The sequence below is a fragment of the Festucalex cinctus genome, chromosome 12 (genome assembly GCF_051991245.1).
Source record: "Festucalex cinctus isolate MCC-2025b chromosome 12, RoL_Fcin_1.0, whole genome shotgun sequence".
Lineage (NCBI taxonomy): Eukaryota > Metazoa > Chordata > Actinopteri > Syngnathiformes > Syngnathidae > Festucalex > Festucalex cinctus.
This window is the reverse complement of record NC_135422.1, coordinates 26,568,838-26,582,613: the sequence shown is the minus strand read 5'-3', so window position 1 is coordinate 26,582,613 and position 13,776 is coordinate 26,568,838. Positions and strand designations below refer to the sequence as shown.

Here is a 13,776-nt window from a genome sequence, read left to right as displayed (position 1 = left end):
ATGTGTCCCAAATCAGCGCTGATGACTTTCAGCGTCAGGTGACACTTTGAATTACAAATACGCCAATTCGCTCTGCTGCTCACAGGACCAGTGGCTCACTGGCTTAAGCGCTTGCATAGCAAAGACAGCCCTACGAATGGTTCGTTGGTTCAAACCTCGGATGGAGCAACTTTTTTTTTTTCTCAGTTTAGTCATAATACAACAAATTAACATCTATTTCGTTAAATGTCATTTGACAAACTATTTCTTCAAATTTAATCCATATTGCATAATGCATTCTATAATTTCACAAAATATCTTCACAATAGTGTTTTTGTTTGACCATTTATGAGTTTTTAAAGTTTTAAATGAGCAATTCACATTCAAACCCAAAAACGTTGAATACTTTGCATTTCACTCCCAAACACGTGTACATGTTGTTGTTGTTTTTTGTTTTTTTGTTTTTGTTGTTTTTTTACACAAGAGCAGAGAGAAAGCTTTGACAAGCAGCTTGACAGAAAGTGATGGCTTCAACCATTGGGAGTTATTAGGTTCCATGTTTCAAAATCGGCCAGCAGGTGGCAGCAGAGTATTATCAATCATTCTGCTATTCGCAGTCAGCTTAGCATTCAGCTATTAGCATTCGGCTTTCAGCATACCACGCAATTTCTTCAGAAATTGCTTAGTCTAGTTGTGGGATGCTGAAAGCATCCCACATATGTTGTTTCTAACCTTTATTATTATTATACTTATACTTAAACTTATTATTGTGGGATGCTGAAAGCATCCCACATATGTTGTTTCTAACCTTTATTATTATTATACTTATACTTAAACTTATTATTATAGCATTTTATTCTCAACACTTTTTGCAATCAAACTACTCCTACATTATACTTCCGATTTACACCGTTCAAATTTCAACTTGCTGACAAAATTCTCGCCTTTCGGGCTATTTATCGTTTGACTTCATATTACTTACAGTACTCGCATGATTTAATGTTAAAAATCTACTTTTCCCCATTCAGTTTTAATGGGACTGACACTGAATTTTTTCTAAGTCCCATTTTCCACGCCCACTTCCATACATACAACAGACCATCTTGACTTGCTTTCAGATATTGCTTCGTGGCGCAGTTGGGAGAGTGCATGTACAGTAAGCAGGAGGTCGCAGGTTCAAAGCCCACCGCCGACTGTACATTGCACATATGTCTGTGGCAATTACATAAACAGATATTAAGTATACCAACTGACTATCACACCAGGAAGTGCGTTATACTGACATGATCAAACACATGTGTCCCAAATCAGCGCTGATGACTTTCAGCGTCAGGTGACACTTTGAACTACAAATACGCCAATTCGCTCTGCTGCTCACAGGTCGGGTGGCTCACTGGCTTAAGCGCTTGCATAGCAAAGACAGCCCTACGAATGGTTCGCTGGTTCAAACCTCGGATGGAGCAACTTTTGGACATGGACATACTTCTTTTTTTTTTTTAGTTAAAACTAAAACTTTCTTCTTTTCATTTATAATTCAACCATAATTTCTCATTTGTAATTTACAATCAATTTATCTTTCTTTATTTAACATACATTTTATTGCAGGTTCAGACGCATTCGCTGCTTCCATTTCACAACACTTCAGTTATGCCACCAAGTCTTCTGTGGGTCAGTGGATATATTGGCAGTGCAGTAGCTCATTGAACAGTAAACAGGAGGTGAGGGTTCAAATTCAATCTCAGACTGGTTGAATTTAAACTTCAGTCTTTTTTCATTTATAATTCATTCATAATTTCTCATATGTAATTTACAGCCAATGTATCTTTCTTTATTAATTTAACATACGTTTTATTTAATGCATTCTGGTTCAGCAAGACATCTCTCAATTACATTTCACACTTCAATGATAACAATAGCATTCTGCTATTAGCAGTCAGCTTAGCATTCAGCTATTTGCGTCGGCTTTCAGCATCCCACGCAATTTCTTCAGAAATTGCTTAGTCTAGTTATTATAGCATTTTATTCTCAACACTTTTTGCAATCAAACTACTTCTACATTATACTTCCGATTTACACCGTTCAAATTTCAACTTGCTGACAAAATTCACGCCTTTCGGGGTATTTATCGTTTGACTTCATATTACTTACAGTACTCGCATAATTTAATGTTAAAAATCTACTTTTCCCAATTCAGTTTTAATGGGACTGACACTGAATTTTTTCTAAGTCCCATTTTCCACGCCCACTTCCATACATACAACAGACCATCTTGACTTGCTTTCAGATATTGCTTCGTGGCGCAGTTGGGAGAGTGCATGTACAGTAAGCAGGAGGTCGCAGGTTCAAAGCCCACCGCCGACTGTACATTGCACATATGTCTGTGGCAATTACATAAACAGATATTAAGTATACCAACTGACTATCACACCAGGAAATGCGTTATACTGACATGATCAAACACATGTGTCCCAAATCAGCGCTGATGACTTTCAGCGTCAGGTGACACTTTGAACTACAAATACGCCAATTCGCTCTGCTGCTCACAGGTCAGGTGGCTCACTGGCTTAAGCGCTTGCATAGCAAAGACAGCCCTACGAATGGTTCGCTGGTTCAAACCTCGGATGGAGCAACTTTTGGACATGGACATACTTCTTTTTTTTTTTTAGTTAAAACTAAAACTTTCTTCTTTTCATTTATAATTCAACCATAATTTCTCATTTGTAATTTACAACCAATTTATCTTTCTTTATTTAACATACATTTTATTGCATGTTCAGACACATTCGCTGCTTCCATTTCACAACACTTCAGTGATGCCACCAAGTCTTCTTTGGGTCAGTGGATAGATTGGCAGTGAAGTAGCTCATTGAACAGTAAACAGGAGGTGAGGGTTCAAATTCAATCTCAGACTGGTTGAATTTAAACTTCAGTCTTTTCATTTATAATTCATTCATAATTTCTCATATGTAATTTACAGCCAATGTATCTTTCTTTATTAATTTAACATACGTTTTATTTAATGCATTCTGGTTCAGCAAGACATCTCTCAATTACATTTCACACTTCAATGATAACAATAGCATTCTGCTATTAGCAGTCAGCTTAGCATTCAGCTATTAGCATTCGGCTTTCAGCATCCCACGCAATTTCTTCAGAAATTGCTTAGTCTAGTTATTATACTTATTATAGCATTTTATTCTCAACACATTTTGCAATCAAACTACTCCTACATTATACTTCCGATTTACACCGTTCAAATTTCAACTTGCTGACAAAATTCACGCCTTTCGGGGTATTTATCGTTTGACTTCATATAACTTACAGTACTTGCATAATTTAATGTTAAAGATCTACTTTTCCCCATTCAGTTTTAATGGGACTGACACTGAATTTTTTCTAAGTCCCATTTTCCACACCCACTTCCATACATACAACAGACCATATTGACTGGCTTTCTAATACTGCTCAGTGGCGCAGTTGGGAGAGTGCATGTACAGTAAGCAGGAGGTCGCAGGTTCAAAGCCCACTGCCGACTGTACATTGCACATATGTCCGTGGCAATTACATAAACGGATATTAAGTATACCAACTGACTATCATACCAGGAAATGAATTACACTGACATGATCAAACACGTGTCCCAAATCAGCGCTGACTTTCAGCGTCAGGTGACACTTTAAATTACAAATACGCCAATTCACTTTCCTGCTCACGGAGTTAAGTGCTTGCGCCAGGTGAATAGCAAAGACAACCCTACGAATGGTTCGCTGGTTCAAACCTCGGATGGAGAAACTTTTTTTTTTTTTTTCTCAGTTTCGTCATAATACAACAAGTTGACATCTATTTCGTTAAATGTCATTTGACAAAACATTTCTTCTTAATTAATCCATATTGCATAATGCATTCTATAATTTAATTGAAGTGATTGAACACGTGGCCCCCATTATTCAGCATCATATGTCACTTTTCAATATAGATACACTGTAAGACATACTTCTTTTTATTTTTTAGTTAAAGCTAAAACTTTCGTCTTTTCATTTATAATTCATCCATAATTTCTCATTTGTAATTTACAACCAATTTATCTTTCTTTATTCATTTCACATAAATTTTTTTTGAACGTTCGTTCAATGACACATTCGCTGCTTCCATTTCACAACACTTCAACGATGCTACCAAGTCTTCTGTGGGTCAGTGGAAAGATTGGCAGTGCAGTAGCTCATTGAACAGTAAACAGGAGGTGAGGGTTCGATACCAGTCTCAGACTGGTTGAATTTAAACTTCAGTCTTTTCATTTATAATTCATTCATAATTTCTCATATGTAATTTACAGCCAATGTATCTTTCTTTATTCATTTAACATACGTTTTATTTAATGCATTCTGGTTCAGCAAGACATCTCTCAATTACATTTCACACTTCAATGATAACAATAGCATTCTGCTATTAGCAGTCAGCTTAGCATTCAGCTGTTAGCATTCGGCTTTCAGCATCCCACGCAATTTCTTCAGAAATTGCTTAGTCTAGTTGTGGGATGCTGAAAGCATCCCACATATGTTGTTTCTAACCTTTATTATTATTATACTTAAACTTATTATTATTATAGCATTTTATTCTCAACACTTTTTGCAATCAAACTACTCCTACATTATACTTCCGATTTACACCGTTCAAATTTCAACTTGCTGACAAAATTCACGCCTTTCGGGCTATTTATCGTTTGACTTCACATTACTTACAGTACTCGCATAATTTAATGTTAAAAATCTACTTTTCCCCATTCAGTTTTAATGGGACTGACACTGAATTTTTTCTAAGTCCCATTTTCCACGCCCACTTCCATACATACAACAGACCATCTTGACTTGCTTTCAGATATTGCTTCGTGGCGCAGTTGGGAGAGTGCATGTACAGTAAGCAGGAGGTCGCAGGTTCAAAGCCCACCGCCGACTGTACATTGCACATATGTCTGTGGCAATTACATAAACAGATATTAAGTATACCAACTGACTATCACACCAGGAAATGCGTTATACTGACATGATCAAACACATGTGTCCCAAATCAGCGCTGATGACTTTCAGCGTCAGGTGACACTTTGAACTACAAATACGCCAATTCGCTCTGCTGCTCACAGGTCCGGTGGCTCACTGGCTTAAGCGCTTGCATAGCAAAGACAGCCCTACGAATGGTTCGCTGGTTCAAACCTCGGATGGAGCAACTTTTGGACATGGACATACTTCTTTTTTTTTTTTAGTTAAAACTAAAACTTTCTTCTTTTCATTTATAATTCAACCATAATTTCTCATTTGTAATTTACAACCAATTTATCTTTCTTTATTTAACATACATTTTATTGCATGTTCAGACACATTCGCTGCTTCCATTTCACAACACTTCAGTGATGCCACCAAGTCTTCTGTGGGTCAGTGGATAGATTGGCAGTGCAGTAGCTCATTGAACAGTAAACAGGAGGTGAGGGTTCAAATTCAATCTCAGACTGGTTGAATTTAAACTTCAGTCTTTTCATTTATAATTCATTCATAATTTCTCATATGTAATTTACAGCCAATGTATCTTTCTTTATTAATTTAACATACGTTTTATTTAATGCATTCTGGTTCAGCAAGACATCTCTCAATTACATTTCACACTTCAATGATAACAATAGCATTCTGCTATTAGCAGTCAGCTTAGCATTCAGCTATTTGCGTCGGCTTTCAGCATCCCACGCAATTTCTTCAGAAATTGCTTAGTCTAGTTATACTTATTATTATAGCATTTTATTCTCAACACTTTTTGCAATCAAACTACTCCTACATTATACTTCCGATTTACACCGTTCAAATTTCAACTTGCTGACAAAATTCACGCCTTTCGGGGTATTTATCGTTTGACTTCATATTACTAACAGTACTCGCATAATTTAATGTTAAAGATCTACTTTTCCCCATTCAGTTTTTATGGGACTGACACTAAATTTTTTCTGTCCCATTTTCCACGCCCACTTCCACACATACAACAGACCATCTTGACTGGATTTCTGATACTGCTCAGTGGCGCAGTTGGGAGAGTGCATGTACAGTAAGCAGGAGGCCACAGGTTCAAATCCCACCGCCGACTGTACATTGCACATGTGTCCCGTGACAATTATATAAACGGACATTAAGTATACCAACTGACTATCACACAAGGAAATGCGTTATACTGGCATGATCAAACACATGTGTCCCAAATCAGCGCTGATGACCTTCAGCGTCAGGTGACACTTTAAATTACAAATTCGCCAATTCGCTTTGCTACTCACAGGTCCGGTGGCTCACGGACAGGGCCGGCCCACGCTACAGGCGAGCTAGGCGGTCGCCTAGGGCGCCATCTTGTGGAGGGGGCGCCAAATTGCAGAAAGGAAAAAAAATAAAATTTAAAAAACACAAACACAAAAAGCCCTCCCCCCCCTCGTGTTTTCTAGCATAAAATGTTATATAGCAAATATATTTTATTGAGTTCCTTTTTTTTTTAATTACTTCTATTTCAAATAAATGACTGTGAGTTCACGACCTGCTGTCCTGGCGCCCTGAACCTGACCCGCTGCTGCCGCTTACAATGAATGAAAGGTAGGGGGAGGGGTCGTATATCATCTCAGAGTGTAGTGGCAGCACGTTAGAAAGATAGATAGATGGTTGGCACACTTGTGTTGTTTATACATTGACATCGACAACAATGAAAAGGTCCAAGCCTTCAAGTGCTGCATTAAGAAAGCGGCGAAAGGAGGAGGAGGAAAAACGGGCCCAGGGTAGAGGTATGTATGTCAGTCAATCATCATTGTTTATAAAATAAACACGAAAATAGCGTTAGCTTTTTAGCTTGCTTGTAACTTGTTTACTGCACCATTACATCCATGCTAGTAGCTACTTTGCACACAAGAGTGGGGCAACGCTTGCTGAGTTTAAACTAAAACAGCCAGTAAGTCCAGATACCTGCAAATGGATTTGCACAAGTCATTGTTTCACATAACCACATTAATTTATTAATTTATTGAAAATAAGAATTATGTGCTGGTTTAATGTAAACATCGATATAGTAAATGCATTTTTTTTTTTTTACTAGATGCGCTGAGAAAATATTTGCAGCCACAACAAGCACCTGCAGAAGCTGTGGTAAACAATCCTTCAGTGTCATCTTCACCAAAGGCTACTGAATGTAAGTGCATGGATGGTGCATTTAATACAAACAGCCATAATTTCTGACATTGTATTCTATCATAATGCAAATGGATTTGTTTTCCCTGCTTTAACACCAAAATAATTTGAAGTGATGTATTTTGTTTAATGTACAGCTGAAGCAACAGCCAGTCAAGCACCAATCAGCAGTACTTTGAGTGACACAAAGCTCGATCTTCTCGATCCAGGTGACTATTTCAGTTATATCAGCTATTGCTGCATCATGTACAGTGCTCAGCATATATGAGTATACCACCTTTGAAAAATGTAAAGATTTTGTTCAATATCTCCCCGCGACCCTTGTGAGGAATAAGCGGTCAAGAAAATGGATGGATGGATGGATGGATGTTCAATATCTCAATAAACATAAGAACAATTTCCAAAATATTGACAAAATGTTTTCTGTAGAATACGCACTTGACTCACAACATGAAAGCAAGGTTGTAATAGGATGCAAAGATTACAAAATCTTCAATTTAATCAAATTAACTAATGCAAAAAAAAAAAAAAAGCAACCCACAACAAAAACGACTACATCTAGTATTTTCTATGAGCTCCATGACTGTTATGGGTAGCAACATGTCTGCTAGGCCTGGAATTAACAAGCCTTTTTCTCGGGGTCTACTTATTTGTGCAATATGTACTCTAATAAAAAAAAAACACACAAAAAAAAAACTCTTAACAGAGACGCAGTCATTTCTTACCTGGCCAAAATCCAATGTCAACCATGGAACTTTTAGTTTTTCTAGAGGAGAAAAAACTTAGAGAAATCTATCCCAACATGTGGGTAGCACTCAGAGTGGCCGCTACCATACCAGTGACTGTAGCATCAGCTGAGAGATGCTTTTCCAAGCTTAAACTAATAAAAAACTATTTAAGGTCTACCATGTCACAAGAACGGCTAACTAGACTGGCACTTATCAGCATCAATCAAGAAGTATCCAGGCAGCTATCCTTTGACGCACCAATTGATGCCTTTGCTGCAAGGAGGTCCCGGCGTGCACTATTTTAAGTATTTGCAGTTATGTTCCTAAGTTATTTAGTGAAGTTTTTTTGCACACTATTCACATTATCTGTGAATCACCTTATTGCCAAAGTTTTACGATATATCAAAGTTTGTATATTGATACATTTACTATTTTTTGTATCTTACACAATTATTAATGTACATAGTGAAAACATTTTGAGGTTTTAAATACTGTCATTTTGCAAAAATTGCAATAAAAAGTTGCATTGCATTGTACTTCTGTTATTTTTCTTATTTTTATTTGTTTGTGGAATTTGGTATTTATTGTGTGGTGTGCTATTAAATAAAATATAGCTATAATTTTTTTTTTTTTTTTTTTTTTTTTTTTTTTTTTTTTTTTTTTTTTATGGGATTGGGGGGGGCAACCATGTACATTTTCGCCTAGGGTACCAAATCATGTAGGGCCGGCCCTGCTCACGGAGTTAAGTGCTGGAGCCAGGTGAATAGCAAAGACAGCCCTACGAATGGTTCGCTGGTTCAAACCTCGGATGTTGCAACTGGTTGAATTTAAATTTCTGTCTTTTCATTTGTAATTCATTCATAATTTCTCATCTGTAATTTACAACCAATGTATCTTTCTTTATTCATTTAACATACGTTTTATTTAATGCATTCAATTTAATGTTAGACACATTCGTTGGTTCAGCAAGACAACTCTAAATTACATTACATCTACATGTCCATGATAGCTGAATGGTTAAAGCAATGGATTGGCCCGCGGGAGATCATGGTTTGATCCCTCTTAGGGAAATGTTTTAGCAGTTTGATTTCATATAGTAGTCATTGTATAATTCTTTATAGTTGCGCTTTGTAATAATTTGACACAAAATATCTTCACAATAATGTTTTTGTTTGACCATTTATGAGTTTTTAAAGTTTTAAATGAGCAATTCACATTCAAACCCAAAAACGTTGAATACTTTGCATTTCATTCCCAAACACGTGTACATGTTGTTTTTTTTTGTTTTTTTACACAAGAGCAGAGAGAAAGCTTTGACAAGCAGCTTGACAGAAAGTGCTGGCTTCAACCATTGGTAGTTATTAGGTTCCATGTTTCAAAATCGGCCAGCAGGTGGCAGCAGAGTATTAGCAATCAGCCAAGGCCATGTTGCAGACAATTCTTTTTGCCAGTGTCCATTCAGTGTTCAGCATCAGATGTCACTTTTAAATATGACTACACCATAAGCCATGACTTTTAGCCCGACAAGTTAGGTCATCGATATTATTGATACCTCGACAGTATCGATACCGGATCGATACTGGCACTAAAATATCAATCTATTAGTTTAGTTTCAGTTTGGCTCAACTTTGTAGTAGATTTCATGAACACATACAGTATTGTACTCAAAAAATATTCTTTTGTTTGTTTTGTTTTATATTTGTTGTTGTTCACTACAATTACATAAAATGACAATCATTTAACTACAAGTTACTACTTAATAATTAATAGTAATACTACTACTGTTTCTATGACTACTAATACTACTTCTATTATTACTAATAATTAATAGGTAATTACTTTGGAATTTTCACAGTTTCTTTGTTTCCTTCATTAGCATTCAGCTATTAGCATTCAGCTATTAGAATTCAGCTTTCAGCATTCCCACGCAATTTCTCCAGAAATTGCTTAGTCTAGTTGAAATTGTAATTGAATTTCGATTAATTGCACAGCCGTAATGTGAGCTTCCATGAGGAAAAAAAAAACACAAAATCGAAAATATTGTGCTGATTGTTAGGGCCTGAGCAGCGATTGCTGCGAGGTCCCTCTTTTGTTTTTGTAGAACTGATTCTTATTTTTTTCCTTCTTCTTCTTCTTCTTCTTCTACAAATTTATATTTCATCGTGCTGTTACTAGGATAAGATTTTAGCATGTATTGTAGAGGTGTGCTCAAAAAATCAATACGGCAATACATCATTGTGGGCCTCGTTGCGCCTCCGACCCGGCCCACGCCCCGAGCCCAGCGCTGCAGAACGAGGCCCGGTAGCCCCTACCACACCCGCCACCCACCACGACCCAGCCCCCGCCACCCCCAAACACCACAACCCACCCCCAAACAAGCCGCCACCCCCCCACAGCCCTGCCAGCCCCACCCCAAACCCCACTTTTCTGCTTTTTTCTTTCTTTCTCAAAGCAAGAATGTCATGTACCATGTCATGTACCATGTCATGTACAATCACGGTGTCACAACAAAATTTAATCACCATGTAGCAACAAACTAGAAAGTACTACCAAAACCAATACAGCAACTAGACCACTAAATAGCAGAATAATTAACACAGAACATGCATTTTAAACACCCTTTCAATTGTCAGTGCCACAAAGCATGCTGGGAGTGCCTCCAAGCTCCCAGCGACGCTACACATGGCAGCATGCCATTATCAGTATGCTAAAACATATGCTAGCAAATGCTAGCGCTAGTTTTTAAAAAGGCAGAGAGCAATAACAATGTACTCACGTTGCTTTTGATCGATCACAAATCCCTCAAAGTCCTCGTCTTCTGTATCCAAAACAAACTGGGCAAGTTCTCCATCAAACACACCAGGCTCCAATAAGGGCAATATCGTGATATCGCGATATTAAAACTGCCACTATATCGTCGTCGTCATGTTTACAATATTTAAAAGAAACACATTTGTTTAAAAAAAGTCAGGTTTATTTCCACTTGTGAAGTTCTAGCACCCTCTAGATGTCAAGTTTATTAGTGCAATTTAATTTTCATTAGGGATGTTTTGGCCTATGTTTAAAATCTATGCTAATTGTCAGATGAGGGGGAACCTAATTTGCTTGTGAAGCGATTGTGTGTTTCCATTACCAAGTAAGTGCCTCAATATCATTATTAGAGATTGTAGGTGGTTTATATGCATTGCTGTTTAGTACAAAAGCACAATATTGTTCTTTTTTTTTAGTATGAGCTCTCTTTTTTTACAATATTGTGATCTTTGTTAAATATCGCAAACACCCCCACAATATCGTGATAATTATTGTATCGTGACCTTCATATCGTGATTGTTTTATACAGGTGTGAGGATCCCAAAAACACGGACAAGAAAATCAAGTTTGACAAAGTTTAATCTGAAACACAGCTGCAAAAATACAATAGCACACTTGCGAATGCAAGGACTAACAAACAAAAACGCACACTAACAATTCACGAAAGTACTAAACAAAAAGAGCTTACAATAGCAAGAATAATAGTCAACAGAAAACGCACGTCACCGAACGCGGAAAAGGATCTAACAAAAAGAGCTTGCAAAAGGCAAGAATCAAAACTACCGAAAATAGAATACTTACAAAAAAAACAAAACAGGCACAAGATCAAGGCGAGATACAAGGACGAGGACGAGGAGCAGGTAAACGGGAAGGTCGAGACTAGTTGGGAAAAGGGGACAAGCAAGTGGAATAGGCCGACAAACTGGTGTCTTCTAAGCAGCACATAAATAAGCAGGCTAATCAGCAAAACACAAGGCAGGTGTGTGTTGTTGGCCTCGGCTCCCCCCCAGTGGTCAAAAGAGCAACTGCAACAGAAAAACAGAGCAGGCCAGCCAACACAGAACATAACAGTGATAATATCGTATCGTGATGTTTGGATATCGTTACATCCCTAATTGTCAGTCAGTCTCGTTGACGTGCGCTCCTCGGAAATGATGGCTTATGCGTTCGCCCAAGCATTCACGATCCATTGATAAATTGTGGCGTAACTCTCACGCCACTGCTTCCCTGTCTTGGTAAAGCAGTGTTCCCCATCCAGACCAATTTGAACGCCTCGTTGACACCGATGTCCAGCGGCTGAAGAAAGTTTCTTCCTCTTTGAATCTCACGGACTCTCTCTCTCTCTCTCTCTCCCTCCACACGCTCGCTGATCGCGTCATCTTCTCATATTAGTGTCAATCAAACAATTAACTTTTAAGTGGCTCGTTAAAGCTCTAAAACAAGCAAAAAAACAAAAAAAAAACAAAAAGAGGACACATGCTCACTGAACATGCACGCTTTAACTTAATGGCAGAAGTTTCCCCCCTTCTTTCCATGTATCCTGCCGCTGATGGCCTCATTCAAAGTACAAAATAGATCCCCAAAGATATCAATGTGAAAATAAATCAATTTGTCGATGGGAAATCCTCCCACACAGAAAGAGAAAAAGATCAAATATTCTCTCGCTTCCAGTGTTAATTTAATTAATTTTATGACTACAAATGCTTGTTACGGTTCAGGATGAAAAATTCATATATTAGCCGCATCATTGTATAAGCCGCAGGGTTGAAAGCGTGTGAAAAAAGTCGTGGCTTATAGTCCAGCAATTACAGTAATATGAAACCTGAGTGGGTAGGAGTGCTATCTAAATAAATTATGGCAATACTTGACGACACCATAGGCATTTTTTTTTGCACAATATAGACCAGGAAATAAGTCCAAAATGAACATGGCTGTGTTGTGCCATGTCATAGCGATGACACGCTGCACAAAAAAGTCCAATATGACAGCGTACATATTATTATATATTATCATATTATTTTGTACTCCCTTTTTTTCAGGGAGTCAGATGCCATTGATATTTTAATGTCCATGTAGCGTTATGCCCGCGCGGCAACATCTTCTTGTGGAATATCACCGGCTTGACTGTCCATACTGCCCGTTGTCTGATCTTGCTTACCTGGCCAACTCTCCGTTACAAAGGGTTAAGGCCCCCCTTTGGCTCCAACCGTAGTAACACGGGATTTACGGAGGTGACGGGGGCGCTTCAAGCTGGCGTCGAAAAGGATTCGTTTAGGTTCTCACCGCCCTAGTTTTAGAATGTCAGCCCCGACTTCCTTTAGACTAAACCCTTAAAGAGTAACCTTTGATGATTTAAGGATATAAATCTAATCACACTCTTTTTACAGCGGCTCCTTTTCTTATGATCGATTGCACTTAGAATGACCTAAACATGTTTTACTGTCCTTGTTAGAACCGTAAGGGCTTGTTTTATTTGTTTATGTAAGCCGAAATAACCTTTCAGGAATTTTTGGGAACGCAGCCAACATGTAGATGGAACTATTATCTATTCAATAAGGTATCTCTAAGTATGACTCAAATAGTGAGAGAAAAGTGTTAAAGCAGGAAAGTGAAGGTTGGGTTTAAAAAAATCAATGATTAATGTGACCATACACATAAAAACTCTAAACTACTTCTTGTCTTTCTTGATTTATTACTTGATCAGTGTTCAAACCAATAGCAAAGCAAAATTTGTGCAATAATGAACATATGTTGATTAATGACAAAAAATAATGATTCACATCATAAATTCAAACAGAACAGAATCACATGTACTCACAATTTGTTGCTCCTTACTCCAGATCATCAATTGAAGAAACAAGAAAAAAGAAAAAGAAAAGAAAAATCAAAAACCAAAAAGAAGGGCAAAAGCTTTGAAAAAGAATTATTCCTTTGCTGGGTGGTCACGACAGGTAGCTATTCTGTGATGAACCACCTGGGCCTAATTATCTTTGAGCTAAACTAGTAGCTCAAAGAAAATGATTGAGGAAGTTTACCATTTACTATCCCGGCTGTTTAAT

The 13,776-nt window shown here is 37.6% G+C and overlaps 1 protein-coding gene across 5 annotated transcripts in view; it reads left to right on the top strand.

The window, feature by feature from the left end:
• Nucleotides 1-13,776, top strand: part of clmna (calmin a) — a 197,489-nt gene that overhangs the window by 160,858 nt on the left and 22,855 nt on the right. The window contains exon 11 of one of the 5 annotated variants that reach the window (XM_077539143.1): nucleotides 1,585-1,690. The exons of the other annotated variants lie outside the window; for them this stretch is intronic. Coding sequence (XP_077395269.1) covers nucleotides 1,585-1,675 — 91 coding nt within the window. The 3' untranslated portion in view covers nucleotides 1,676-1,690. Of the gene's footprint in view, nucleotides 1-1,584; nucleotides 1,691-13,776 lie in introns of those variants that run through there. 5 annotated transcript variants of the gene reach the window in all.